This window comes from Hyperolius riggenbachi, chromosome 3 (assembly GCF_040937935.1).
Source record: "Hyperolius riggenbachi isolate aHypRig1 chromosome 3, aHypRig1.pri, whole genome shotgun sequence".
Lineage (NCBI taxonomy): Eukaryota > Metazoa > Chordata > Amphibia > Anura > Hyperoliidae > Hyperolius > Hyperolius riggenbachi.
The window spans coordinates 502281523-502307442 of NC_090648.1; the positions used below are offsets into that span (position 1 = coordinate 502281523).

Genomic DNA, 25920 nt, shown 5'->3' on the forward strand with positions numbered 1-25920 from the left:
GGGAGGCACCTTTCCATCATCAGGTGCCTGTAGGCATGTGCCTTATGGCAAAATCGGCCCTGTAGATTTGAGATCGATAAATATGCAGACTTTTGGCTGGTTATTAATATTACATGATCTGGTTCCCATTTCCTTTAAAGTAATATTACCGTTGAGAGTCAGAACTACAGGCAGTCCTTGAATTACGGACACCCGACTTACGCCGATACAGCCTGAAAATGTGTAATTTAAATTCTGTAAAATCAAGTAACATTTTTTTTCGGAAAAAATAAATTGTAGTTTTTGAGAAAATCAATATTAAAACATTCAAATAAAAAATGTTTTTGAAATGAGTAAAATTACATTTTGCCGTGGTACACTGAGGGCACAGAGGTGAAACAGTGGGGGTGGGCAGAGGTGGGACAGGGGGGGAACACTGGTGACACTGGGGGACAGAGATGGCACAGTGTTTTAATTTAAGCCCCCTCTACACCATACAATTTTTTGTCCAATTCGATTAGATTCATTGATTCGATTTTATTCAATTTGATTCAATCCGACATGTCCGATCGGGATTCAATAAAATTTGCCATTGCAAAACAATGACAAATTGAATTGAATTGAATCCCGATCGGACATGTTGGATTGCATCGAATCGAATTGAAATGAGCCGGACAAAAATTTGTATGGTGTAGATGGGGCTTAAAGGACAACTGAAGAGAGAGGTATATGGAGGCTGCCATGTTTATTTCCTTTTAAGCAATACCAGTTGCCTGGCAGCCCTGCTGATCCTCTGCCTCTAATACTATTAACCATAGCCCCTGAACAAGCATGCAGCAGATCAGGTGTTTCAGTGGTTCAGACTTTAAAGTCAGATCTGACCAGACTAGCTGCATGCTTGTTTCTGGTGTTATTCAGATACTACTGCAGAGAAATAGACCAGCAGGGCTGCCAGGCAACTGGTATTGATTAAAAGGAAATAAATATGGCAACCTCCGTATACCTCTTACTTCAGTTCCCCTTAAATGGACAGATTCAGGTTGTGATTGAGCCTACAGTCCCTATTTCATTTATCTCGGGACTACCTCTATTTTTAATAGTGTATAATAAAAGATTAGTGGACACATCTAAAGGTAGCCATACATCTAGTGATGATGGGCAGAATCCACCAAGAGACAGATCTCTCTAACTGAATCTGATCAGAGAGAGATCTGTCGGCTGCCCATACACAGCAGTGAGATTCCCGATCAGTTTCATGCTGAAATGAAAGGTACTCTAGGGAGCGCCCGAATTTAAAAGAATACACTTACCTGGGGCTTCTTCCAGCTCACCGTAGGCGGCGAGGTCCCGCTGCGTCCTCCTGGCTCCTGTCTTTCAGCCTCCGCCGGCCTCCTGTTACCGGCGACACCCAAGCCTGGTGTCGGCCGGCTTTTCCTGGTTAATGACGCAATGCGTCATCACGCCGGCCACCGTGATGACGCGAAGCGGCCGGCATGATGACGCATTGCGTCATTAACCAGGAAGATCCAGCCGACACCAGGCCCGGGTGTCGCCGGTAACAGGAGGCCGGCGGAGGCTGAAGGAGAGGAGCCAGGAGGACGCATCGGGACCTCGCCGCCTACGGTGAGCTGGAAGAAGCCCCAGGTAAGTGTATTCTTTTACATTCGGGCGCTCCTCGGAGTCCCTTTTAATCCGTAATCTGCCAAGTGCCCTACACAATACCTGTCTATGTCCGCCGCTGGCTCGGGGCTTCTTTTTTCATCCATACACGCGTCCCACGTGGTTGCCGGGGGTAACATGAGCATGTGTGTGACGTCAAGCGCCCATGTTACTCCAGCAAACACGTAGGACACGTGTATGGAAGGAGGAAGGAGCCCGGAGAGAATGGCAGACATGGACAGGTAATGTATAGTGTGCTGGGCGGCGGAACGCACATTGAACATTAGGGGGGACAGAATTGGGGTTTTGTTGAGTTTATTGCTCGTCCCATTAGCGCTCGCAGTTACTGCTGCGCATCCGACCGACTGCGACGGTCTGACATATTGCAGCATGTCCTATCAACATGCTCAGTCCCAAATTGGTTGCATCATCGATCGGTCAAGCACTTGGCGGCACAGATTTTAATCCGATACAATAATAATTATCGAATCGGATGGTCAACTGGTCTCCAAGTTGCTGGATATGTGTCCACCTTTAAGGTCGCCATATATTAGAAGATTATGGGCAGATTCGACCAAGAGACAAATTTGTCTCTAGTGGAATCTGCCCATACACTACAGGCCGATTCCCGTCCGATTTCAGCATGAGATCATCAGGGAATCGGCTGAGCCGCCGCTGCCCCCAAATGTATAAATGTATATAGTGTAGTGCATTTATACATTACCTGTCCTGTAGCAGTTCCGCACGGTGTCCGTCCATCTCGCCGGGTAACAGCCGCAAACACGCTAGCAGCGCATAGGGTCAGACGGTATGTGCCGCCGGCGTGTATGCGGAACCTGGCGAGATGGACGGAAACCGTGCGAAAGCTGCTACAGGACAGGTAATATATAAATGCACTACACTACATACGTTTATACATTGCAGCGGCGGGGGTGCCGTCGTCTCGTCGCTTATTCGCAATTCGGCCGCCGTACCGCTGCGCACTCGACCAACCAACCTCTGCCCGACATCTTCCAGCATGCGCGACCGACCGTGCGGCCAATTTCTGTCACGAAATTGGTTGCTTCGTCGGTCGGGCATGCACTTGGCAGGACCAATTTTCATCCAATTCGATTATAATAATGGAATTGGATGGTCGATTGGTTGGTTGGTCGTCTAATGTATGTCCTGCATTAGTTTGTAAGTTGTGTCTTTGTGATATCGTCCTATAATGAAATGCTTTTCGCTCTCTGATGACCCTGGTGAGGTCAGAGCTGCTCAGAGTGACTGGCCTTTATCTGCAGTAATTGGCTTATAGGTATTGTCCTGAGTTGCAGATAGCGGTAGCAGGCAGGGGAGGCTGGTGGCCGGGACACAGAGGTCACTCCCCACAGCTGCACCTGTCAGGCCTAATGAGATCTTAATGAGCCCCAGGCAATGGCTTCACTGAACAGCAGGTCATTAGCAGGGTGTGATATCAGCAGACACGTGAATAGAGAGTAAAGGTATATACACGCGTCTGATTTTTCCAATTGACTGGTCTTTCGGACCGGTCGTTTGGACGTCAAATCGGGCGTGTGTACAAACTGTCGTTCGGCTGATGAGGCTGATTTTGTCAGATCCGTGAAAACCATCCTTATCAGTTGAACGACCGTTTGTACAGACGCCCGATTTGACGTCCAAACGATTGGTCGTTTGGAAAACTCAGATGTGTGAATGTACCTTAATAGCCCTGTAACCAACCTGCCTGTTCACTGTCACTGCTCACTGTCCTGCTCACTTACACACTGCCACTGCTCACTGTCACTGCTCACTTACTGCACAGGACAGACCATAATGGTGTAAAGTAAAACCTCTCTCACACACATGTCCATGGAGCCATTTGTATTTAGGGCCCTTTTCTGGTAAAGACACTGCAATGTGATCACATTTCAGAATCAGATTTGTTTCGCCAAGTGTGACAGTTGCCGCCCCCCTTCCTTTCAGAAATGTTGCACCCCCCCGGGCCCGCTCAGGGCCGTTTTGGGGGGCAGTAGGGGTTGCAGCATGAGGGGAGAGCATTGGACATCGGCGGGGAGGGTGGACAGTCCTCCACCCCCCCTTCTCACCTCTGGCTCTGCGCTCCCCTCCAGCATATATCACTGGCAGCAGGTGGCAGGCACAGGACACCATACCTCCATCCACCGCGGAGGTCTCCTATCTCTAAGTGCTTCATGCTACTTCCTGTTTAAACAGGAAGTGGCGTCAGACACTTAGAGGAACCTCTGGCGGTGGAATGCAGGAAGGTATGTGTTCCTGCCCGCTGTCTGCTGCCATTGATATATGCTGGAGGGTAGAGCCCGAGGTTAGGAGGGCGGAATGTTCCCCCTCCCCGCCAATGTCCAATGCTCTCCCCTAATGCTGCAACGCCCTCCGCCCCCCCCCCCCCCCCAAAAAACGTCCCTGAGCGGGCCCTAGAGGGCGCCCCTTCCCCTATTGTTATGCCCCTGCTTGTGGTAGCACCTCCATACAATCGCGATGATGTAGGAGCACAGGATAGACTTAGTGGTGGCTGTGTAGAAGCTAGTCAGCAGCTCCTGTGACATACCGAACTACCTCAGTTGTCTCACGAAGAACAACCAGCAGAGCCCTCCCATTTCATGTGCAGCTTCTTCTTCCATGTGTAACATCTACCCCGTTTATAGGGGCTTATACATAGTCACTCCCATGATGCATTGCTTCAGGGTAGTCCGTAAACAAACAGTATAGTCGTTCTTTCATGGCCTTGAAAATCCCGGTATGCATTCAGAAACACTGATATATGGGAGGTTTCTACACTGAAAAAACAAGGTCATTGCTGGAAAATTGCTGGAAGCTGAATTATGTTTTAAAGGTAACTTCAGCTCCGTCTTCTGACGGCGCTGAAGTTACTCCCTGTGCTGCTATAGCTGTAATTCCTATTATTGCCTATGGTGGCGCCGGCTGCACCCAAATCTCCTGCGCTGGTTTCAGCGTGTTCGGCAGAATCTATCCCAGTAAAAAACACATACAGTGGCTTGCAAAAGTATTCGGCCCCCTTGAAGTTTTCCACATTTTGTCATATTACTGCCACAAACATGAATCAATTTTATTGGAATGCCACATGAAAGACCAATACAAAGTGTTGTAGTGGAGCGAAAATCATGCATGATTCCAAACATTTTTTACAAATAAATAACTGCAAAGTGGGGTGTGCGTAATTATTCAGCCCGCTGAGTCAATACTTTGAAGAACCCCTTTTGCTGCAATTACAGCTGCCAGTCTTTTAGGGTATGTCTCTACCAGCTTTGCACATCTAGAGACTGAAATCCTTGCCCATTCTTCTTTGCAAAACAGCTCCAGCTCAGTCAGATTAGATGGACAGCGTTTGTGAACCGCAGTTTTCAGATCTTGCCACAGATTCTCGATTGGATTTAGATATGGACTTTGACTGGGCCATTCTAACACATAGATATGTTTTGTTTTAAACCATTCCACTGTTGCCCTGGCTTTAAGTTTAGGGCAGAGCCGGGACAAGGTCCTTCAGTACCCAAGGCTGAGACAGCAAAGTGCGCCCCCCCAATCCCTCCCACCCCAGCCTTCACACACTGATTGCTATTACACTAAGAGGTGCCCCAGGGCCCCCAACCCCCCCAACACCATAATCTCTAGTTATCTGGCTTGCAGTCGTTGCCATGTATCCCCTTTTCTTATTTCTTTCTGCTTCAAACACAATTGGGAATGACAGCTGAATGAATTGTGCACCCCTCCTACACTGCGCCCTGAGGCTGGAGCCTCTCCAGCCTCTGCCTCGGCCCGGCCCTGGTTTAGGGTCATTGTCCTGCTGGAAGGTGAACCTCCGCCCCAGTCTCAAGTCTTTTGCAGTCTCCAAGAGGTTTTCTTCCACGATTGCCCTGTATTTGGCTCCATCCATCTTCCCACTAACTCTGACCAGCTTCCCTGTCCCTGCTGAAGAGAAGCACCCCCAGAGCATGATGCTGCCACCACCATATTTGACAGTGGGGATGGTGTGTTCAGAGTGACTTGCAAGTTTCAGTGTTAGATTTCCAGCACATATAGCGTTTTGGCCAAAAAGTTCAATTTTGGTCTCATCTGACCAGAGCATCTTCTTCCACATGGTTGCTGTGTCCCCCACATGTCTTGTGGCAAACTGCAAATGGGACTTCTTATGCTTTTCTGTTAAAAATGGCTTTCTTTGTGCCACTCTTCCATAAAGGCCAACATTGTGCAGTGCATGACTAATAGTTGTCCTATGGACAGATTCCCCCACCTGAGCTGTAGATCTCTGCAGCTCGTCCAGAGTCACCATGGGCCTCTTGACTGCATTTCTGATAAGCGCTCTCCTTGTTCAGCCTGTGAGTTTAGGTGGACGGCCTTGTCTTGGTAGGTTTACAGTTGTGCCATACTCCTTCCATTTCTGAATGATCACTTGAACTGTGCTCCGTGGGATGTTCAAGGCTTTGGAAATCTTTTTGTAGCCTAAGCCTGCTTTAAGTTTCCCAATAACTTTATCCCTGACCTGTCTGGTGTGTTCTTTGGACTTCATGGTGTTGTTGCTCCCAATATTCTCTTAGACAACCTCTGAGGCCATCACAGAGCAGCTGTATTTGTACTGACATTAGATTACACACAGGTGCACTCTATTTAGTCATTAGCACTCATCAGGCAATGTCTATGGGCAACTGACTGCACTCAGACCAAAGGGGGCTGAATAATTACGCACACCCCACTTTGCAGTTATTTATTTGTAAAAAATGTTTGGAATCCTGTATGATTTTTGTTCCACTTCTCACATGTACACCTCTTTGTATTGGTCTTTCACGTGGAATTCCAATAAAATTGATTCATGTTTGTGGCAGTAATGTGACAAAATGTGGAAAACTTCAAGGGGGCCGAATACTTTTGCAAGCCACTGTATATACAAGACAAAGACACAGAACATTTATATTGCGCTTTTCTCCTGGCGGACTTAAAGCGCGAGAGCTGCAGCCACTAGGGTGCGCTGTATAGGCAGTAGAAGTGTTAGGCATCTTGCACACTGCAAGCGATTCCGATTCAGATTCCGCTTTTTAATCAGTTTTTACATCCGATTCAGATTCAGATTTGCAGTTTGCTCCCTGCACACTGCAAATCTGAATCTGAATCGGATGTAAAAACTGATTAAAAAGCGGAATCTGAATCGGAATCGGAGCAAACTGCAAATCTGAATCTGAATCGGATGTAAAAACTGATTAAAAAGCGGAATCTGAATCGGAATCGCTTGCAGTGTGCAAGAGGCCGTAGGGAGACTTGCCAAAGATCTCCTACTGAATAGGTGCTGGCTTACAGAACAGAAAAGCCGAGATTCTAACCCTGGTCGCCTGTGTCAGAGGCAGAGCCCTTACATAATATATGTGTTGTACTCTCTGCGTTTTGCTATCAGTGAATTTGAGATTACCCACAATTTGATTGAATATACTGCGCTCCACCGAAAGTTAATTAATACTCAATAGGGGATTGCAGCTAGTTTCAGAGTCACCTCACTCCAATCAATCCACACAAATCCGAAAAGTGGCGGATACAGTGCAATCAGTCCTCACTTGGTTTGCTTGCACTTCCGGAATGCCAGCGTGCTGCCCGGGCGGAGTGTGCTGCCGGGGCGGAGCGTGCTGCGGGGGCGGAGCGTGGCAGCACACTGACATCCCGGAAGTGCAGGCAAACCAAGTGAGGACTGATTGCTCTGGATCCGTGGCCAGGGTTCTTTTGATGTATGCTGGATTGCCTTTATTGTTTTTAATAAAGAAGTTTTAAAGGACAACTGTGCAAAACAATGACAAATTGAATCGAATTGAATCCCGATCGGACATGCTGGATTGAATCGAATCGAATTGAAATGAGCCGGACAAAAATTTGTATGGTGTAGATGGGGCTTAAAGGACAACTGAAGAGAGAGGTATATGGAGGCTGCCATGTTTATTTCCTTTTAAGCAATACCAGTTGCCTGGCAGCCCTGCTGATCCTCTACCTCTAATACTATTAGCCATAGCCCCTGAACAAGCATGCAGCAGATCAGGGGTTTCAGACTTTAAAGTCAGATCTGACAAGACTAGCTGCATGCTTGTTTCTGGTGTTATTCAGATACTACTGCAGAGAAATAGACCAGCAGGGCTGCCAGGCAACTGGTATTGATTAAAAGGAAATAAATATGGCAGCCTCCATATACCTCTTACTTCAGTTCCCCTTTAAGTGGAGACCCGTTGGAGGAGCGTGGATTACTGCATATTACTACATGCTGAGATTCAAGTTGCTATCCGGTGAGTTGATTCACGAGGGGAGAACGTTGTGTCTAATCCCATTGGTGAAGGCAGATCCCCCTGGAGTGCAGCACGAGGTGGAAATTGCACTAAAGTTCAAACAGTGCTGAGCACTATGTGCGCTCTCTTCATTTTATTTTTATTATAGAGGTCATATCTCTGCAGGAGATTAGGACTAAGTAGGCGCAGCAAGTGACTTTTTGGATTTGAGTGAATTTTATATAGTAAATACAGAGAAAACTGTTCCAGTCATTTTCCATCTTTGCTGCCTCTGACTGAAGCCAATCCTGATGTCATTTCCTCCCTGAGGCCTGGTGCACACCAAGCGTTTTTGGTAGCATTTTCAAAACCGCTTCCGCCCGTGAAAATGCTTGGCTAATGTATCTCTATGGGATGGTGCACACCAGCGGTTTAAGGTTTTTAGCAAACCGCAAAAGTGGCTCCTGCAGCATTTTGCGGTTTGCAGAAGCGTTTCTGCCTCAATGTAAAGTATAGGAAAAGGTCAAACCGCTCTGAAAAACGCTAGATCAGAGCGGTTTTCCAGGCGTTTTTTGTTACAGAAGCTGCTCAGTTACAGCTTTACTGTAACAATATATGAAATCTGCTGCACAAAAACGCTCCAAAAAAACGCTAGGCATGTTTAGAAAACCTCTCTGAGGCTCTATTTTGCAGGAGTGATTTTTCCTCTATTTCACGCGGGAAAATCACTGAACACTGCGGCAATTTTGGCGCGACCGCGTTTAGCGCTTCTATAGAATTGAAACGCGATCGCCTGAAAATGGTGCAGGCTACGTGTTTGTCGGTTTTGCCCATTTTTGGGCGATTTGCGGCGATTAACGCATATCGGCCAAGTAAGAACGGGCCCATAGTGTTTCATTACGCTAGCGCTTTTAAAAAGCGGTAGCGTTTGAGCGTTTTGCCGAAATCGCTGCAAAATGCTCTAGTGTGAATGGGGCCTAAACATGCCTAGAATCGCTCTGAAATCTGGTTCAAAAACCTCTAGCGTTTTGCAGATCTGCTAGAGGTTTTTGGTGTGCACTGGGCCTTACTCTTTTTTTTTTTTTTATTTTCTCCTAGAAACTGCACTGTCACATCTAGCTTGCTTTGTAAACACATGTGAGCCCAGCATAGATCGTATTTCAGCAGCTTCTGCAGAGGGGTGAGGTGTATTTCCTTTCTCAGCCCCCTGTCACACTGAACTGCCCTCAGCCAATCAGTGAAGATATGGGAGAGGAGATAACAAGCTTCCCTCTCCCTGGCAATGTACCAGAATAGAGCCAGGCTGACTGAGATAAGATTCATTACAGCAGACACATTTATGATTATATTGCAATGCTTGCAAAGCAGAGTCAAGTTGTAGACTACATAATAACCACAGAGCAGTGGGTAAATAGAATTTGATTTTGTGTCTGACAATCCCGCTTTAAGAGAAGTCTGATTACATAAATGGGACAGTTCCCATCCATCTGTGAGACCAGGCTGAAATCCAGGAACCTACAATCATTACAACTTGATTTTTGATGCACAGTGCCCATGGCTGTAGGGAACAGCGATGGGTTTTCATACCTGTGCTCTGTTTCCCATATCTGGGATCTGCATATCTATCATGTCTACATTGGTCTGTGCGCACTAAGGTTATTATTATTATTATTATTACTGATTTAACATATGTATCATTTAAAGGACACCCGAGGTGACCTGATGAGATAGACATGTGTATGTACAGTGCCTAGCACACAAATAACTAGGCTGTGTTCCTTTTTTGCTTTCTCTGCCTGAAACTGTTAAATATCAGGTATGTAAGTGGCTGACTCAGTCCTGACTCAGACAGGAAGTGACTACAGTGTGAGCCTTACTGATAAGAACTTCCCCTTTTTTATCTCTTTCTTTCACTCAGAAGCCATTTTCTGCTAGGAAAGTGTTTTATAGTTGGAATTTCTTATTAGTGAGGGTCACACTGTAGTCACTTCCTGTCAGTACTGAGCCAGCCACTTACATACCTGATATTTAAAGGACAACTGTAGGGAGGTGGCCATGGTTTTTTTTCCCTTTTGTGCAATACCAGTTGCCTGGCTGTCCTGCTGATCCTCTGTCTCTAATACTTTTATCCATAGACCCTGAACAGGCATGCAGCATATCAGGTGTTTCCGGAACTGACATTAGCTGCATGCTTGTTTCTGGTGTTATTCAGGCACTATTGCATCCAAAGACATTAGCAGGGCTGCCAGGACACTGGTATTGCTTAAAGAGACACTGAAGCGAAAAAAAAATAAATATGATATAGTGAATTGGTTGTGTACTATGAATAATTACTAGAAGATTAGCAGCAAAGAAAATATTCTCATACTTTTATTTTCAGGTATATAGTGTTTTTCTAACATTGCATCATTCTCTAATATGTGCAGATTACACAACACTCAGCATTCAAAATGAGTCTTTCAGAGCAGTCTGTGAACTAATGACCTCTCCTCTGCCAGAGAAACAGTAAACAGTTCCCTTAAGCCCCGTCTACACAATAAGAGATTGCAGCGATCCGGCGGCTCGATTAGCCGCCGGATCGCCTCTTCCGCGTGCCCGCCGCGTCCCCGTTCGCCGCACGTGCGCCGCATTCGATTCCCCGCTCGTCCCCGCCGGCGCCGCTTATCTTCTGCTCGATTCCCTGCCATTGTCCCCTCGCGGGGAGCGAGCAGGGAATCGGCGGTGCGGAGATCCGTCCTGTCAGATCTTATCAATCGAGCCGCATCAGCGGCTCGATTGATAAGGAGCATCGTGGCCGCATCTACTCGTGTAGATGCGGCTTTACAGTTGAGATAATAAAAGTCAGATAACAGCCCTCTCCACGACTAAAGGTGGCCATACACTGGCCCGATTCACCGCCGTTTCGACAGCAGATTCGATCACTGGGATCGAATCTGCTGCCAATCGTTCGCGCTACACGCCGAATTTCGATCCTTTTCGTCCGATCCCATCGATCGCTCCATGCAGAAAATTAGCGTCGATCGCCCGCGGGTAGGGAGCGCGTCGCTAGCGGCGTTCGAGTACCCGACGACCGACGAAATAGAGCCGCATACATTACCTGCTCTGCCGGCACGTCTACGCCCGGTCACCGCTGCTCCGTGTCCGCGCTGGTCTCCGGCATGCTTCAGTTCCTCCGGCCCGGCAGGAAGTTTAAACAGTAGAGGGCGCTCTACTGTTTAAACTTCCTGCCGGGCAGGAAGAAGTAAAGCATGCCGGGGTCGGAGACCAGTGCGGAGACGGAGCAGCGGTGACCTGGGGACTGGAGTCGCGCCGGCGGAGCAGGTAATGTATGCGGGCGGGGGGAGCGGCGGCAGCACCACCACAACAGATTGTGAACGGTTTCAGGCTGAAATCGGTTCACAATCTGTTTGCAGTAAAGGTAGCCATACGATCCCTCTCTGATCAGATAGGGATCTGTCAGTTGGTCAAATCTGATGGCAAATCGACCAGTGTATGGCTACCTTAAGAGTTAATGGCTTGTTTGCATAGAGATAACAACTGGAGTTTCTTAACTCTTCCTGTACTGGAAATAATTAGACTGATGTATCTGATCTTAATGTTTTATTTCTTAGCTGTACTACACATACAAATCATAATATCATAATTTTTTTTTCGCTTCAGTGTCTCTTTAAGAAGGAATAAATATGGCAGCCTCCTTATACCTCTCCCTACAGTTGTCCTTTAACTCTTTCAGACAGAGAAAGAAAAAAAGGAACACAGCCTAGTTATTTGTGTGCTAGGCACTGTACATACCCATGTCTATCTCATCAGGTCACTTGTCACTTCGGGTATCCTTTAAGTGTTACATAAGGAGTGTTTCATTTCAAATGAGAAAACAATCTTATGCAGTTACCTTTTTATATTTAAAGGCATACCAAGGGGAAAATAAACTGATGAGAAAAACAATTGTAACTATCCTCCTACTCCAAAAACCTTTTATTTAGATATTCCACAGTTTTATTTTGTGTTTAATTCTACTTTTTAAGTTTCTAATGTTTCATTTTCTCTGCTTAATGTTACAGTCTTTGAAGTATGGCAGAGCTAAAATCCGTGAACTATTGACCCTTTCATATCTATCCCCTGCTCTCAAAAGCCATTCTCTGCAAGGAAAGAGCTTTATGGCTGTAATTCGTTACCAGTGAGAGTCCCGACTAGAGAGAAGCTGTCACTTGCATACTTGAATGTTAAATCTTTCAGGCAGAGGGAGAAAAAAAAGGTACACAGCATAGTTATGTGTATGTTTGGCAATATACAACAACAACAAATAACATTTGTAAAGCGTTTTTCTCTCGTAGGACTCAAAGCGCATAAGCATGTCTCAGACCAGTAATTGGTTGATTGGTTAATTGTGGCACAGAAAAAGAACTCTAGTCCGGAAATGCCAGGCTAAACAGGTGGCTTTTCAGTCTGGATGTGAATAGCTCCAGGGATGGGGCTGTCTTTACTGGGTGTGGTAGGGAATTCCAAAGGGTAGAGGCAGCATGACAGAAGCTCTGTTTCCAAAGGTTTTGAGGTGCACTCTAGGAGTGACCAGATTTATGGATCCTGCTGATCTGAGGTTGTATTAGTATTTTTATAGTATTTTGCTAACATCTTCTGCAGCACTTTATAGAATATATACAGTATAGCCATGTCACAGACTGTCCTCAGAGGAGCTCACAATCTAATCCCACCATAATCATAGTCTAATGCCCTACCATATTATTATTATGTGTTTATATAGCACTGACATCTTCTGCAGTACATTAGAGTACATAGTCATGTCACTGACTGTCCCCAGAGGAGCTCACAATCTAATCCTACCATAGTCATAGTCTAATGCCCTACCATATTATTATTATGTATTTATATAGCACTGACATCTTCTGCAGCACTTTACAGAGTACATAGTCATGTCACTGACTGTCCACAGAGGAGCTCACAATGTAGTGATCACATACACTGGGGGGAGGCGGCCCAGCAGGCAGAAGCGGCGGCCCTAGGATAAATTCCAATAGGTTTTATGCTCAATGTATTGGAAATCTGCCTGCAGTGTGTGGGCAGGCAACAGGCTGATCTATCTGATGGTCGATCTGGTCGACAGATGTATGGCTGCCTGAAAGTACACTAGAAGTGAGAAGAATATGGAGGCTGCCATATTTATTTCCTTTTAAAGAGAGACTGAAGCAAACAAAAAATTGCTATTTTCACCTTCTAGTTCACGTCATTACTCTCAATAGGAGTAAACCACCGCAACCCCGAGCCGAAATGAGGGCTTTAGACCCCCCAAATCCCCAGGGGACAATCCAGGCAGCGCTTCCTGAAAGAGGCAGAGCTTTCTCCTGTAGCTCTGCCTCTACTGATGTCAATCACCACGGATTTCCGCTTCTCTCCCCGCCCCTCTCAGTCTTCCTTCACAGAGAGGGGCGGGGAGAGGCGGAGATCCGCCGGCAGATTGACGCGCATAGAGGCGGAGCTGCAGCTCAAAGCTCTGCCGCCCCGGGCAGTAAAATCCACAACCAAAAAAGTCATGGATTTGGGGGGTATAAAGCCCTCGTTTCGGCTCGGGGATGCAGCGGTTGACTACTGAAGTGAACTACGAGGTAAAAATAGCAAATTTTGTTCGCTTCAGAGTCTCTAAGCAATACCAGTTGCCTGGTTAGCCTGCAAAAGACCAGAAAAGTTAAGGAATCTATCCCATGTAAAGCCTCATTTATCGATCTACCACTACAGGTCAGTTAAACAATGACATAGTCGAATGCAGTAAATTGTTCAGGTTACCCATTTTTTACATTACAAAACCCTGGTTGCAGCATCAGAAACACTTCCTATAGGTCTATATTGCTGTATATTGGTATGTAGCCACGCCCTCCCAGTGATGCTTAGCCTAGGCTCCTCCCAGAGCAATCTGGGAGCCCAGGTATTATTTTTACTGATTTTGGAATGCTCAGTGATGAAACATTCCACAGAGATCACCTAACAGGACTAAAGCTGTTGCCATCTGTTATAAAGGTCTGCATTGCTGTATTTTGGTGCCACCCCCCTCCCAGCATTATGGGAGACCAGAGATCTCTGCTACTGGCTTAAAAACTCTCAGTAAACTAACATTCCGCAGGGATCACCTGACAGGGCTATAAAGGTCGCCACCATGTGATAAATGTCAGAATGTAAATCGGGGTGAGGAAAGATTTTACAATGGGCAAACACTGACTAAATAATGTATTCATTGTTATTTACGCTTTAATAATGAACAAGCGTGTTGGCTTGTTTTCTCTTCCGTGCAGCAGGATGCCACTTGCTTGTCTGCTGCCCATTGCCCCTCCTCCCCTCTCCATAGAACAGCACACGTAGCTTGATTATAGCTGAACAGCATGCCTGCGCAGTACTCATTCCCAAAACTGCGCCCCTAATGACTAATCAGCAGTTGTTAAAGCGGACCTGACTTCAGAACGTCCTCTCTGCTCTAAAAGATACACAACAGCACCTTTTTTTAACTAACATTTCTTAGTTACAGCTGATACAAATCCTGAAATAAATCTGCAGTGTGTCTACTTCCTGATTCATGGAAGCAGACATATTGTTAACAGCCTGTGCTTTCAGATGAGCTTATCTGCCATGGCAGTCAGCTGACCAGTGTTGGACTGGGAGCTGAGGAAATCCACCTGCTGGCCAAGCAGTAGAAACATTGTGTTGTCACTCTCAACACCTGCAGCAAGTCTTCACTGTGAGCAGCAACACATGATTACTGCTAGTTGGACAGCAAGTGGATTTCCTCAGCTTTCCCACCTCTTAAGGTGCGTACACACGCACTACCGCCGGCAACGGCGGGTCCGCCGGACCCTCCCACTGGGCGGACGGTCAGCCGCTGAGCGGATCATTCAGAAACCGCCTTATCAGTCCGCCGACAGCATGTACACATGTGCTACTGTCGGCCCAGTGGGAGGGTCTGGTGAACCCGGCGGTAGTGCATGTGTACGCACCTTTAAGGTTCATACACACCTACCACCTATCTGTCCAACTATCTACCAAACTTGTCTGTTAAGCCCCATACAACTGTTGGATTGACTTCTTATCAGCTTTTTTAACAATAGCAAAAGATGTTTTTTAGCTGTTTCACAGCAAAAGCTGTTTGACAATTGTGCTGCATAAAATACCGCTGTTGAGCGTGTATGTATGAGGCCTTAATAGACAAGTTTGGCAGATAGTTGGACAGATAGTTGGTAGGTGTGTATGAACCTTTAGTCTGACACTACAGCTGACATGGGGAGAGATCAAATTAAAACTTTTGATTAGACACAAACGAGGGGGAATTAAACAGGCTAAACTTTCTGCATACAGGGTACATTTCTCTGATTTTCTTCTGTCCTGTACAAGAGTTCAGGTCCAATTTAACGACGGCTGAACTGAGTTGTTTGTACGTAGGTTTCATGTTGGGTGCGTCACATGGAAGGCGTGGATGGGTAATGGCAGTAATGACAGTGATAATGTGTGTTTAGTTGCAGGGAAAGTGTTTTAGCCAGAGGAGATGCTTGGCTTCCTGTCTAGGGGTGGTGTAGTTTGCTGTTTGCGGAGGAGGGAGTAAAGCTCTTGTCCTTTCTGAAAGCAATTCATCTGTAATCTCCTTTTTTCTCCCCCTGTTGGAGTTCTATTCATATTCTAATCACAGACTTTCCTTCCCTAAAAAAAAAAGAAACCCCCGGCCACTTTATCATCGCCTAAAAGCCGTGCCTTTTCACTTTTAACATTCACTTCCAAGCCTTTTAACAGTCCTCCTTGTGGAATCGTACAGTCGTAAAAACCATCACCTGCTACAGTTACATTTCTCTACAGTTCTATGGGCAAAAAACAAAGACTGACCGCTAAAAGCTTACGGAAGGGTAGCTGAACTTCTGAAAGTTTTCTTTCTTTTTTAAAGCGGGATTGTCACCATAAAAAAATCAAATTTCAACAGCAACTGGTCTGAGTGTATCAAGTGATAAAGATGCTAATCCTGCAATCAAAATTTTCAAAACAAATTCTGCTGTTATGGTTTGGAGGTATCACATACCTTAGGAGCACTGGCCCTTTAATAGTCAGTGCCAAACAGTTGCATGCTGGGGGTTCTTTTTATCTATAATATATTCCTCCCCCCCCCCCTTTATTTCCCTGTCTAGCTGCCTAGCTGAAACATGATCCTCTGCTCACTTGTGTTTACAAGCAAGGCTGAGGTGACTTAACGATTGGAGGAGAAAACGAAAAAAAGTTAAGGGAAGAAATGACATCAGGATTTAGCTTCAAATTGTGGGCAAAAGACATGGTTCCCAACAGGAACAGAAGTCTCTTCATTTACTATATAAAATTCACTGATATCAAAACATAGACAGTACAATACATGTTATCTAAGTAGATCAAGTATTTATCTACTTACATAGTATATGTGTTTTTTGTTTCCCTGACATAGTATGGCTAGTCCTACTGCTTTAAAGGGGAATACGGAGGCTGCCATATTTATTTCCTTTTAATCAATACCAGTTGCCTGGCAGCCCTGCTGATCCTCTGCCTCTAATACTATTAGCCATAACCCCTGAACAAGCATGCAGCAGATCAGGTGTTTCAGACTTTAAAGTCAGATCTGACAAGACTAGCTGCATGCTTGTTTCTGGTGTGATTCAGATACTACTGCAGAGAAATAGACCAGCAGGGCTGCCAGGCAACTGGCATTGATTAAAAGGAAATAAATATGGCAGCCTCCGTATACCTCTTACTTCAGTTCCTATTTCAAAAAGGACACAGAATCATCCAATCATCAGTGCAGATCAGAAATGGATTATGAGGGAATGGGGCTGCCTAGGCAAGATAGTGGTGGGCAAAAAATGGCTGATGGTCACCTGGCTTTTTTTTTAGTAAGATTTGGTGGGGCTGGGCATCCACCAGGCCCCTAGACTCTCTCCAGGCCCTGGGCAACTGCCTAGAATTGCCTTGATCCAGCTCTGGTGCAGATATCCTGAATTATCTCTTTTGCTCTTACATCATTTCACAACTCAAAAGCTGTATGGTAAAATATAGTCTGACTGCAAAATCAGCCCTGTACATCCTGCTGACACTGACATTAAAGGACACCTGAAGCGACAGGGATATGATGGCTGCCATATTTATTTCCTTTTAAACAACACTAGTTGCCTGGCAGCACAGGTCATCTTTCATGTATCCGTAGTGTTTGATCACACATCTGATCTGCATGCTTGTTCAGGGTGTGTGCTTAAAAGTATTAGAGGCAGAGGATCAGCAGGACTGCCAGGCAATGTGCATTATTTAAAAGGAAAAAAAAAATATGGCAGTCTCCATATTCCTCTTTCTATAGGTGTCCTTTAAACCAACAGAAAACCAAGATCATCTTATTTATCCTGGAGTCCTCCTGCCCTTTCTTTATCTTGTCGAAAGTTAAGAACTCAATATATGCAGCTGCAGCGAGTGGGGAAAGAATCTGACAGTGACTCGAGATGTAGAAGAAACATGTGAGCTGCAGAATTGGCTCTGTACTCTCCAAGTAAGGTAAAATCGATCAGAAAGGTAGATTGTGCTGATGGTCGGCTGCAGGTTCACTCCTTCGTATCAGGCCTTGTTTGCAGCAGCTGGGGGCTGAGACTGCAGACAGAACTCGGGCAACAAGCAGATAGCGTCTGACTTTTTACAGCTATGGGGAACTTTAAAAATAAATAAATAAAGCAGATACCTAAGGAGAGGGAAGGCTCTGAGTCTTATAGAGCCTATCACTCCTTTCCCGCTCCCCTCATTGAAGCGGTGGCTCCCTGTATTAGCCCAATTCCCCCTGAAGACGGCAGCTCTGTACTGCGCCTGCACGAGAGCGCGCTCGCGCAGGCGTAGTACAGAGCCATCCATGTCTTCCGGAGCACTGTCTTTCCGAAGCCTTCTTTGGCGGCGAAAAGCAGTATTTGACCAATTTGGTTGAATACTGCTACCAGGGAAGCAAGTGCTGGAACGAGGGATCTATGAGAGGGGCCAGAAGGCTCTCCCTCTCCTTAGGTAAGTATCTGGCTGTTTGTTTTTTTTCCATTCCCATTCACTTTAAGGGCTGGTTCAGACGGGCGTTTTTGTGGCGTTTAACGCAGCGTTTCAGACGCAGCGTTTTTTGGGATCTACTGCCATTCCATGCAAGTGAATGGGAGCGTTTAGAGCTGACTTTTGCAGGCTTTCATGAAAGCCTGGCAGTAGATCCCAGCGTTGCGTCTAGTCTCAAAAGCAACATGCTGCTTTCAGAGGCAGTAAACGCCAGGAAACTATAGCAGAGACCAGAACTGCTAGCCTTGAACGCTTTTCAAAAGCTTTCAAAAGCTAGCTTTTAAACGCTGGCGTTTAAACGCTGGCGTTTGAACGCAATGCCAAGCAAAAGCTCAGCAGACGCCCGTGTGAACCAGCCCTAAAGCATTGAAAAAAAAAAATAATACAGTAACATGACGTAGATTTTAAAAACAACTTTTAAAGGAGTATCATCTTTTAATCTTTCACCTTCAACTAATTTTTAATTTTTATTAATATTTAGTGTTGCGCCGACCTCTTCCGCAGCGCTGTACAGAGTATATTGACTTGTCACTTAACTGTCCCTCAGAGGAGCTCACAATCTAATCCCTACCATAGTCATATGTCTATGTATGTATCGTAGTCTAGGGACAATTTAGGGGGAAGTCAATTAACTTATATGTATAGTTAGGGGTGTGGGAGGAAACCGGGGTGCCTGGAGGAAACCCACACAGACACGAGAAGAACATACAAACTCCATGCAGATAGTGACCTGGCTGGGGTTTGAGCAGTGAGAGTGCTGCCCACTACACCAGCATGGTGCTTATTATGCCGTGTTGCCTGGCAAGTTATTCAACCAATTATGCTGCTTGGTATAATTTCCTGCATCAAATGCTGCACTCGTTTCTGTTTATTACAAAATACACATCAGAGCTTATTCAGCGCAGTTAGGAGCTGCGAAGTGCTGTTGCCAGTAGCAACAACTTCCGCCGCAAACAGGATTCTGGTTGGTTGCGCTGGGTTCCTAGCCGCACTTTGCACGCAGCACTTTGCACACAGCTCTTTGCCTTTCTTCAGCTCCGTTTATTCACGCTGGATAACTTGACAAACATAACGTGATGCAATGTGCGTTATACGTTATTATGTCGTCCCGCTGGCGGAGGCTAAAGGGGGGTGCTTTTCCAGCGAGCAGGAGTTTATGTAAGACTGGAAGACAAGCCTGTAGAAGTTTAAGTCATAAAGGTTTTTTTTGTTTTTTTTTTTATAATAGAAAGAAGGGGGTTGAAGTGGTGGGATTGCGTAGATTTAAGCCCCCCTTTTCGGAGGAAAAGCCTTTCTTATTCAAAGCAGCCCCACAATGGGCTTCCCATGGAGTCTTGCCACCTCCCCATCTGACTAGCAACCATTCATCAAGCAGGCTGGCCTATCCATGACATGTCTCTCATCAGGGCCCCTATAAAATGATGCCTTTTCCCATGCAGCATCAGCAAACATTGTGACTGGCCCGTCTCTACCCCGCTGGATTAACCAAGGGTCCATTTTCCACTGCTTGTACCCCCTTCACTGCGTCCATTGCTCAGAAAAGAGGGAGGGAGGGGGGGAGTCGGACATCCCCAGGATTTTTTGGTCTTGTATACTGTCCATGGGAAGAGTATGCATTGCGGGATACTGGAGGATACAGATATGGACTCCACAGGTTAGTGTAGCAATCCCCCTCCCTAACATCATGTTTTATACAGACGGCTGCATTAAATAATTCAGTTCTTATATTCTATCGTTTTCTCTCGCTCTTCTTTCATGGTGAAACTTATTTCCCATCATCTCAATACATCTCCGAAAACCTAACCCCATCTTCTTTACAAAAACTAAACCTATCAAGAGTTACATCCATGCGCTTACTTCACCGTGCTTTCTAGAATGTCCTTCATCATTTTACGTAGGAATTGTATTTCTTTTTTACGCAGTTTTACAGATAGAAGGGTCATGTGAGGTTCACAGGTCAGGAAAGTTTAACGTAAAGGACTTATTAGAGCGCCCAACGATTGGTGTAAGATCATTAGACCTGACACTACCTGCTGCCTCTCGAGTGGAGCTTTGCTATCGTTCGTTCCTTTCTAAGCCTCTCGGGTTAATGCGCTGTTAGCCTAAGCAGGTTTAGGAAAAAATAATAATTCTGGTCGTTACGAGAGAACTTTTTTGTCACCTCATCACTTGCTGCGCCGTAAGAAAAAAAACTCGAGAGAACTTTTTTTTTTTTTTTTACCTTTTAACACCTGCTGTCTGGAACCATTCAGAGAGAGTCAACAGTGCGCAAAACCTCAACCTATCGACTGTAGTCTAAGGATTTCAGGAGGGTAATTAGCCTGTGGACAATGAACAGGATTATTAATGTATAGTGATAATTACATTGTAGGTTAAAAACTAAAAAGTCCCCTGCTAAACTCATTTTATCCATGTAACTAAGACGTTGTAGTGGGAATATATATAGGTGTCTGTGTGGGTTTCCTCTGGGCACTCCGGTTTCCTCCAACATCCTAAAAACATACAGATAAGTTAATTGACTTCCTCCTAAAATTGGCCCTAGACTGTGATCAATACGCTACATGATACGGACATATGACTGATAGGACTAGATTGTGATCCCCTCTGAGGGACAGTTAGTGACATGACAATATACTCTGTACAATGCTGCGTAATATGTCAGCGCTATATAAATACTTAAATAAATAAAGTAAATAATATGATATGGGAGGGCAGTAATCATTATTGCTTCTGTTTTGTGAAAAAATATATAATATATACAACAAATAAGATATATATATATATATATATATATATATATATATATATATAATTATTTATAAAGCGCCAATATATTCCATGTCGCTGTACAAAGTTATATCTATCTAATGAGGGAATACAGTTTTAAGAGCTTAATGGTGAGAGTTATACAACCATTCCTTATGCAGATGCTTAGAATAATATCCCTACAGCTGTGTTCCTATACACATTAATCATACCCTAATTTACCCTAATAGTACTAATCTTTTCCATTAACAGGATCATAACAAAGTCAGTTTTTAATGCAACAAAGCATAGGAGGAATATTAAGCAGTATTATAAACCAGCCTGAGATAAAGTTGTTCCTATACAGGCCAGCCTAATGTGATTGAGATCAAGCTTGTCCTATGGAGTTGTTTGTACTAGAACAGAATTATATTACCATAGTTGTGCTACTTATAAAAAATGCAAAAAAGAAAAAAAAGAGTCAAGAGTTATTTAGGAAGTCCATATGATGTTTTTTTTCCCCTTTTCTCAAGAGTGGAGGTGTCTAAACTTTAAGTTTTAACAACTAGCTGAAGTTCAGAGCAGACAAATATTTTGTAGAAATAGCTTTATAAACTGTAGATGAGGAAAAGGTAGAAGGGTGAGAAAATATGCCATAGAATTTAATTAATATTTAATAATAACCAAAATCACACTCTTGGGTGTACATACTTAAACTAGATAGCTAGATAGATAGATAGATAGATAGATAGATAGATAGATAGATAGATAGATAGATAGATAGATAGATAATAGGACTGATACATAATTAAAATTAAATAATTAAAGTGTATAATTTAAAAAAATAAAGTAACAAATAGACATTTTTGGTGTTTATTTTACATTCTGAAAATGTGCTTAAATACTAATGCTAATGATTAAACTACAATCTACACTACTCACTTGAAGAGTTTGACTAACATAATATGTACCCTCCAGCCCTGTGTGAGCGTGTGCACATCTGGACGCTCATTATCTCAAGTATCGGTTTCTGGACGGGGGCTTTTGAAGCCCCATCTCCCCTCCTGGAGCAACAAGTGCTAGGTGCAGCCATGCTGGTGATTCTTCTGGCTGCACAGCGGGCGGCCACCAGTATAATCTGTTTAATGGCTTTCCTCAGATCACTATATTTCATGACATGGCTCATCCTCAGTCGGCTGATCTAATTATTCAGTAGAATGTTAATAACACAGCTGCAGTGGGGCAGCTTAGCTCTCCATGGAAAGTTTCACACCAAGCTCGCCACAATATACACATTGTTGTGTGCCACAGCAGAACATGATATAATGGAGAATAGTAACAATTAAACAGGCAAGTCTATAAATAACTAAAGAAATACATTCATAACAGTCCACCAAGCTGGCTATTATGTTTATTAATTAATAATAATTAAAAAAAATAATTTTTTTTTATTTGCAATGTTTAAAGAACCATCATTGTTTTCTATAGCATTTTATTTTATGTTTTAGAGTTTTTTTGTTTAGTTGTTGTCCTGCTTGACTTACATTTGTATTCAGTGGGAAAAATCATACAGGTGTACACTGTCAGATCTCTTTATTTTATCTCTGAAAGGCCCCCATCCAAATCACTTTTTCTTCCAAGTTTTGTCCTAGGAGATAGTTTCCCATCTTCTGTTTAAAATAACTTTTAGAACTCTGCCATTGCTAAAGTACTAAAAAGTCAGCGGAAAAGGACTGTCAAAATTATTCTGAGTATTTTCTTGTTTGCTGGTGGCTGAAAGGCATTGTATGGATAAGGGCCCATGGCCCAAATGCAATTCACTTTTCAATAAAATGCTCTTTAAGCCACCAGCAAGCAAGAAAATACTCAAAATCATTTTCATTGTCCTTTTTGCACCTACTTTTTAGTAGTTTAATTTTTTGTTTGTTTGCAGAGTGCTAAAAAGTTATGTTAAACCAAAAAGAAGAAGTTAAATGCATATGGGCCCGCATGCAAATAACTTTTCTCTCCTGAGTTTCTCCTGGAGGTAATTTTTCATCTTCTGTTTAAAATAACTTTTGCAGCACTTTGTAATTGAAAAAGTCCCAAAAAGTACTTGAAAATAATTACTATAAAAATTATTTTGAGCGTTTTTTTTTTTTTGTTTGTTTTGTTTTGTTTTGTTTGTGGGTGGTTTAATGGACATTTTTTTGACAAGTTTGAAAATATCAACTTGGAGAAAACTCAGGAGAAAAATGTAATTGCCTATGGGCCCTGGTGTAAAAATATCACCTAGGGGAAAACTTGGAGAAAAAGTGAATCCAATTCTGTTTTTGGGGGAAAAGTTTGAAAGAATAAAAAAAAAAATGATTGTGTCCAAAGCTACTTTGAATATCAAAAAGAGAAAATTAGAAAAAAGAGAATTAGTATTAAGGAACATTGCATATTAAAAAATGCTGATCTGTTTTGTGATTAGCATGCTGAAGTATGAAAATCCACTTGGGACCGATAGTCATTAATATTCCGTAATTTTTTTGGTACGTTAGTTTGAAATTTGAAATATTGAAAAACTTGTGAAAAAAAAATCAACTTTTTGTCACAAATTCCAGTTTTGCGGTTTTAGAATTCATAGAAGTTTGCCTCAACATGGGGAAAAAATTCTTAAACCCAAACGGCATTTAGATAAATGCCTGGATATATTTTTTTGTTGTAGTATTGTTTTGTTTTGATAAACAAAGTACAGGGTAATTGTTGGCTCAGATCTCTGATAGATTTTTTATCCTACACTGAGCAGAGAATTATAATTAGGTCATGTTGGGCGTTCGCAAGGGAAAAAAAAAAAAGGGCAGCGTGGAGAAGTTACTTTTGGAAGTTGCATGTAAAGTTAGCAAGGGTCCTGTCTCCATGGCAACCATCCCTGGCCTGGTTGTCTTGGATACAATTGGGAGGAAAGGGATCAGCCACAGCAAAATATTATGAGTTAGTAGTTCTGTGTGAGCTAAAGACACCAGGCGAGCTGATTCTTTAAGAAATCAAAAACTAACAAAAGGGATTGAGCTCTGAGGCAGTGAGATCCAATTGAGCATGCGTCTCACAAGATTCCTCCAGCTTCTACATAAAACACTAGAGTCTGTAGAACACTCGGTCTGTAGGAAAGCAGTCCAAGATTGCCATCCAGAGATTTGCAGGGGGACCATAAAAAAGTAGGGTATTTAAGGTTTCCCAAAAAGTTTGGGAGAAAAAAAAAAGATCACAAGTCCATTATAAGTGTTGAGACTTGTTTTCTTTCTGCCTGAATTTGGAGCGAATGCCACCCACAGTGTTCTTTTCAGAAGATTAATAATATGCAGATTTGTATATTTACATTTTAGTCACCTCCCAAACAACAAAACAACAGTTTCCTTTGCGCTACCCACATGTTTTCCCAAAAAGTTTCTGTATTGAATATTTCTCATGAAAAGTTACAGCCATAAATGGTTAACTTTACTTTTTAATTTCTCTGCACGTGAAAATTCTGTTCATCCTGTAAATGCTCATTACAGTTCCAGTGATAGTTTACTGTTGATTTTCATGTCTTTTGAAAGTCAATATTTCTAGGAGAGATGGAACAAGGGCTGATGGCAGGATGGCTTAGCAAATGATTGATCACTTAATTGGGAAGTAGTATATCAATTTACAACCTTGTATAGCTCAATCTTAGATCCCAGCTTAAGGCCTCTTACTCACATACCACGAATTTAGGCTGCATATTTTCACTGTAGTACACACTGCAGGTTGTAGTCCAAGGATTTTTCTATTTTCAAGTACGGCAAAAAGTTGGCTGACCTGTTTTTAGGAATGCAACGCCATCCACACGGCCATCAGAAGTGCATAGACTGCGTCTTCTGAGGTCTCGATCCATGAATTACAATTCACCATGGGATCGCAACATGTTTTTTTCCTAACGATTGGAAATCACAACTGCGTCGGCAAAAACAAACGCGTAAACACACGAGTGCCATGCGTTGCACATCCCCCCGCATTTCCCGATGCGCTCAAGTGGGAAAGGGGCCTAAGGCCGGTTACACACTCAAAACGTGCAGGAGAACGGCTCCTGCAGGCGTTGCGGCGTGTCGTAGGGAATCTGCGGTGCGACGCTGAGTAGCGGCGGTAGTAGTTGATTTACCCGAAGAGGAAGCGCCGATTCCCGACGATAAAATGCGCCGTACCGCAACGCATCGAAACGCAGCGTCGGGTGTTAAAGGTAAAATAAAAGTCTATGGACTTTCCTTTTACCTTGGTTAACGCAAAGACTTTGCGTTAAAACGCCGAAAGAGGGCTCTGGTGTGAAAGAACCCTAAATCTAATCAAAACCTAACTAAACTAATGCACAATGCTGTCTAAAGTTATGCAACCATCTTACTTGTTATTCCCCCACTGACTTGATTACAATTACCACTAAGCTTGATCACAGTTCGAAGAATGAATTGCCTGATTCACTCAGGCCCGGATTTATCTCACAGGAGCCTATAGGCACAGATGTTCTGGCACCTCAGACTCCGCCTTCCATGAACCTACAAACCTCCGCCTAATCTCACCGCAAGTGTGCTGGCTGTCCCAGCTGTCACTTGTCCCTTACTTCCCTTGCCTGTCATAGGTAGTTACAGGTGCCCCTTAGTATTAGGTATTAAAGAGAACCCGAGGTGGGTTTGAAGAATATTATCTGCATACAGAGGCTGGATCTGCCTATACAGCCCAGCCTCTGTTGCTATCCCAAACCCCCCTAAGGTCCCCCTGCACTCTGCAATCCCTCATAAATCACAGCTGCTGACAAACAGCTTGTCAGAGCTGGCTGTGTTTATCTCTATAGTGTCAGTCTGCTGCTCTCCCCGCCTCCTGCAGAACTCCAGGCCCCGCCTACATCCCTTCCCTCCCTGCTGATTGGAGGGAAAGGACGGGGCAGGGACCAGAGCTATGCAGGAGGCGGGGGAGCAGCGGAGACTGACACTACAGATGTAAACACAGCATCACAGCACGGCTGTGATTTATGAGGGATTGCAGAGTGCAGGGGAACCTTAGTGGGGTTTGGGATAGCAACAGAGGCTGGGCTGTATAGGCAGATCCAGCCTCTGTATGCAGATAAGATTCCTTAAACACACCTCGGGTTAAGTGTATTCTTATATAACAGAAAGGCTTTCCTGGCTCTCTACTACCTGAATAACAAGAGGACCTG

At 44.1% G+C, this 25920-nt stretch overlaps 1 protein-coding gene across 3 annotated transcripts in view; it reads left to right on the top strand.

The window, feature by feature from the left end:
* Positions 1-19565: 19565 nt before the first annotated feature.
* RFX4 (regulatory factor X4) overlaps positions 19566-25920 on the top strand; it is a 175384-nt gene continuing 169029 nt past the window's right edge. For all 3 annotated transcript variants that reach the window (XM_068273115.1, XM_068273117.1, XM_068273116.1), the window contains exon 1: positions 19566-19638. In XM_068273115.1, coding sequence (XP_068129216.1) covers positions 19596-19638 — 43 coding nt within the window. In that variant the 5' untranslated portion in view covers positions 19566-19595. The remainder of the gene's footprint in view (positions 19639-25920) is intronic.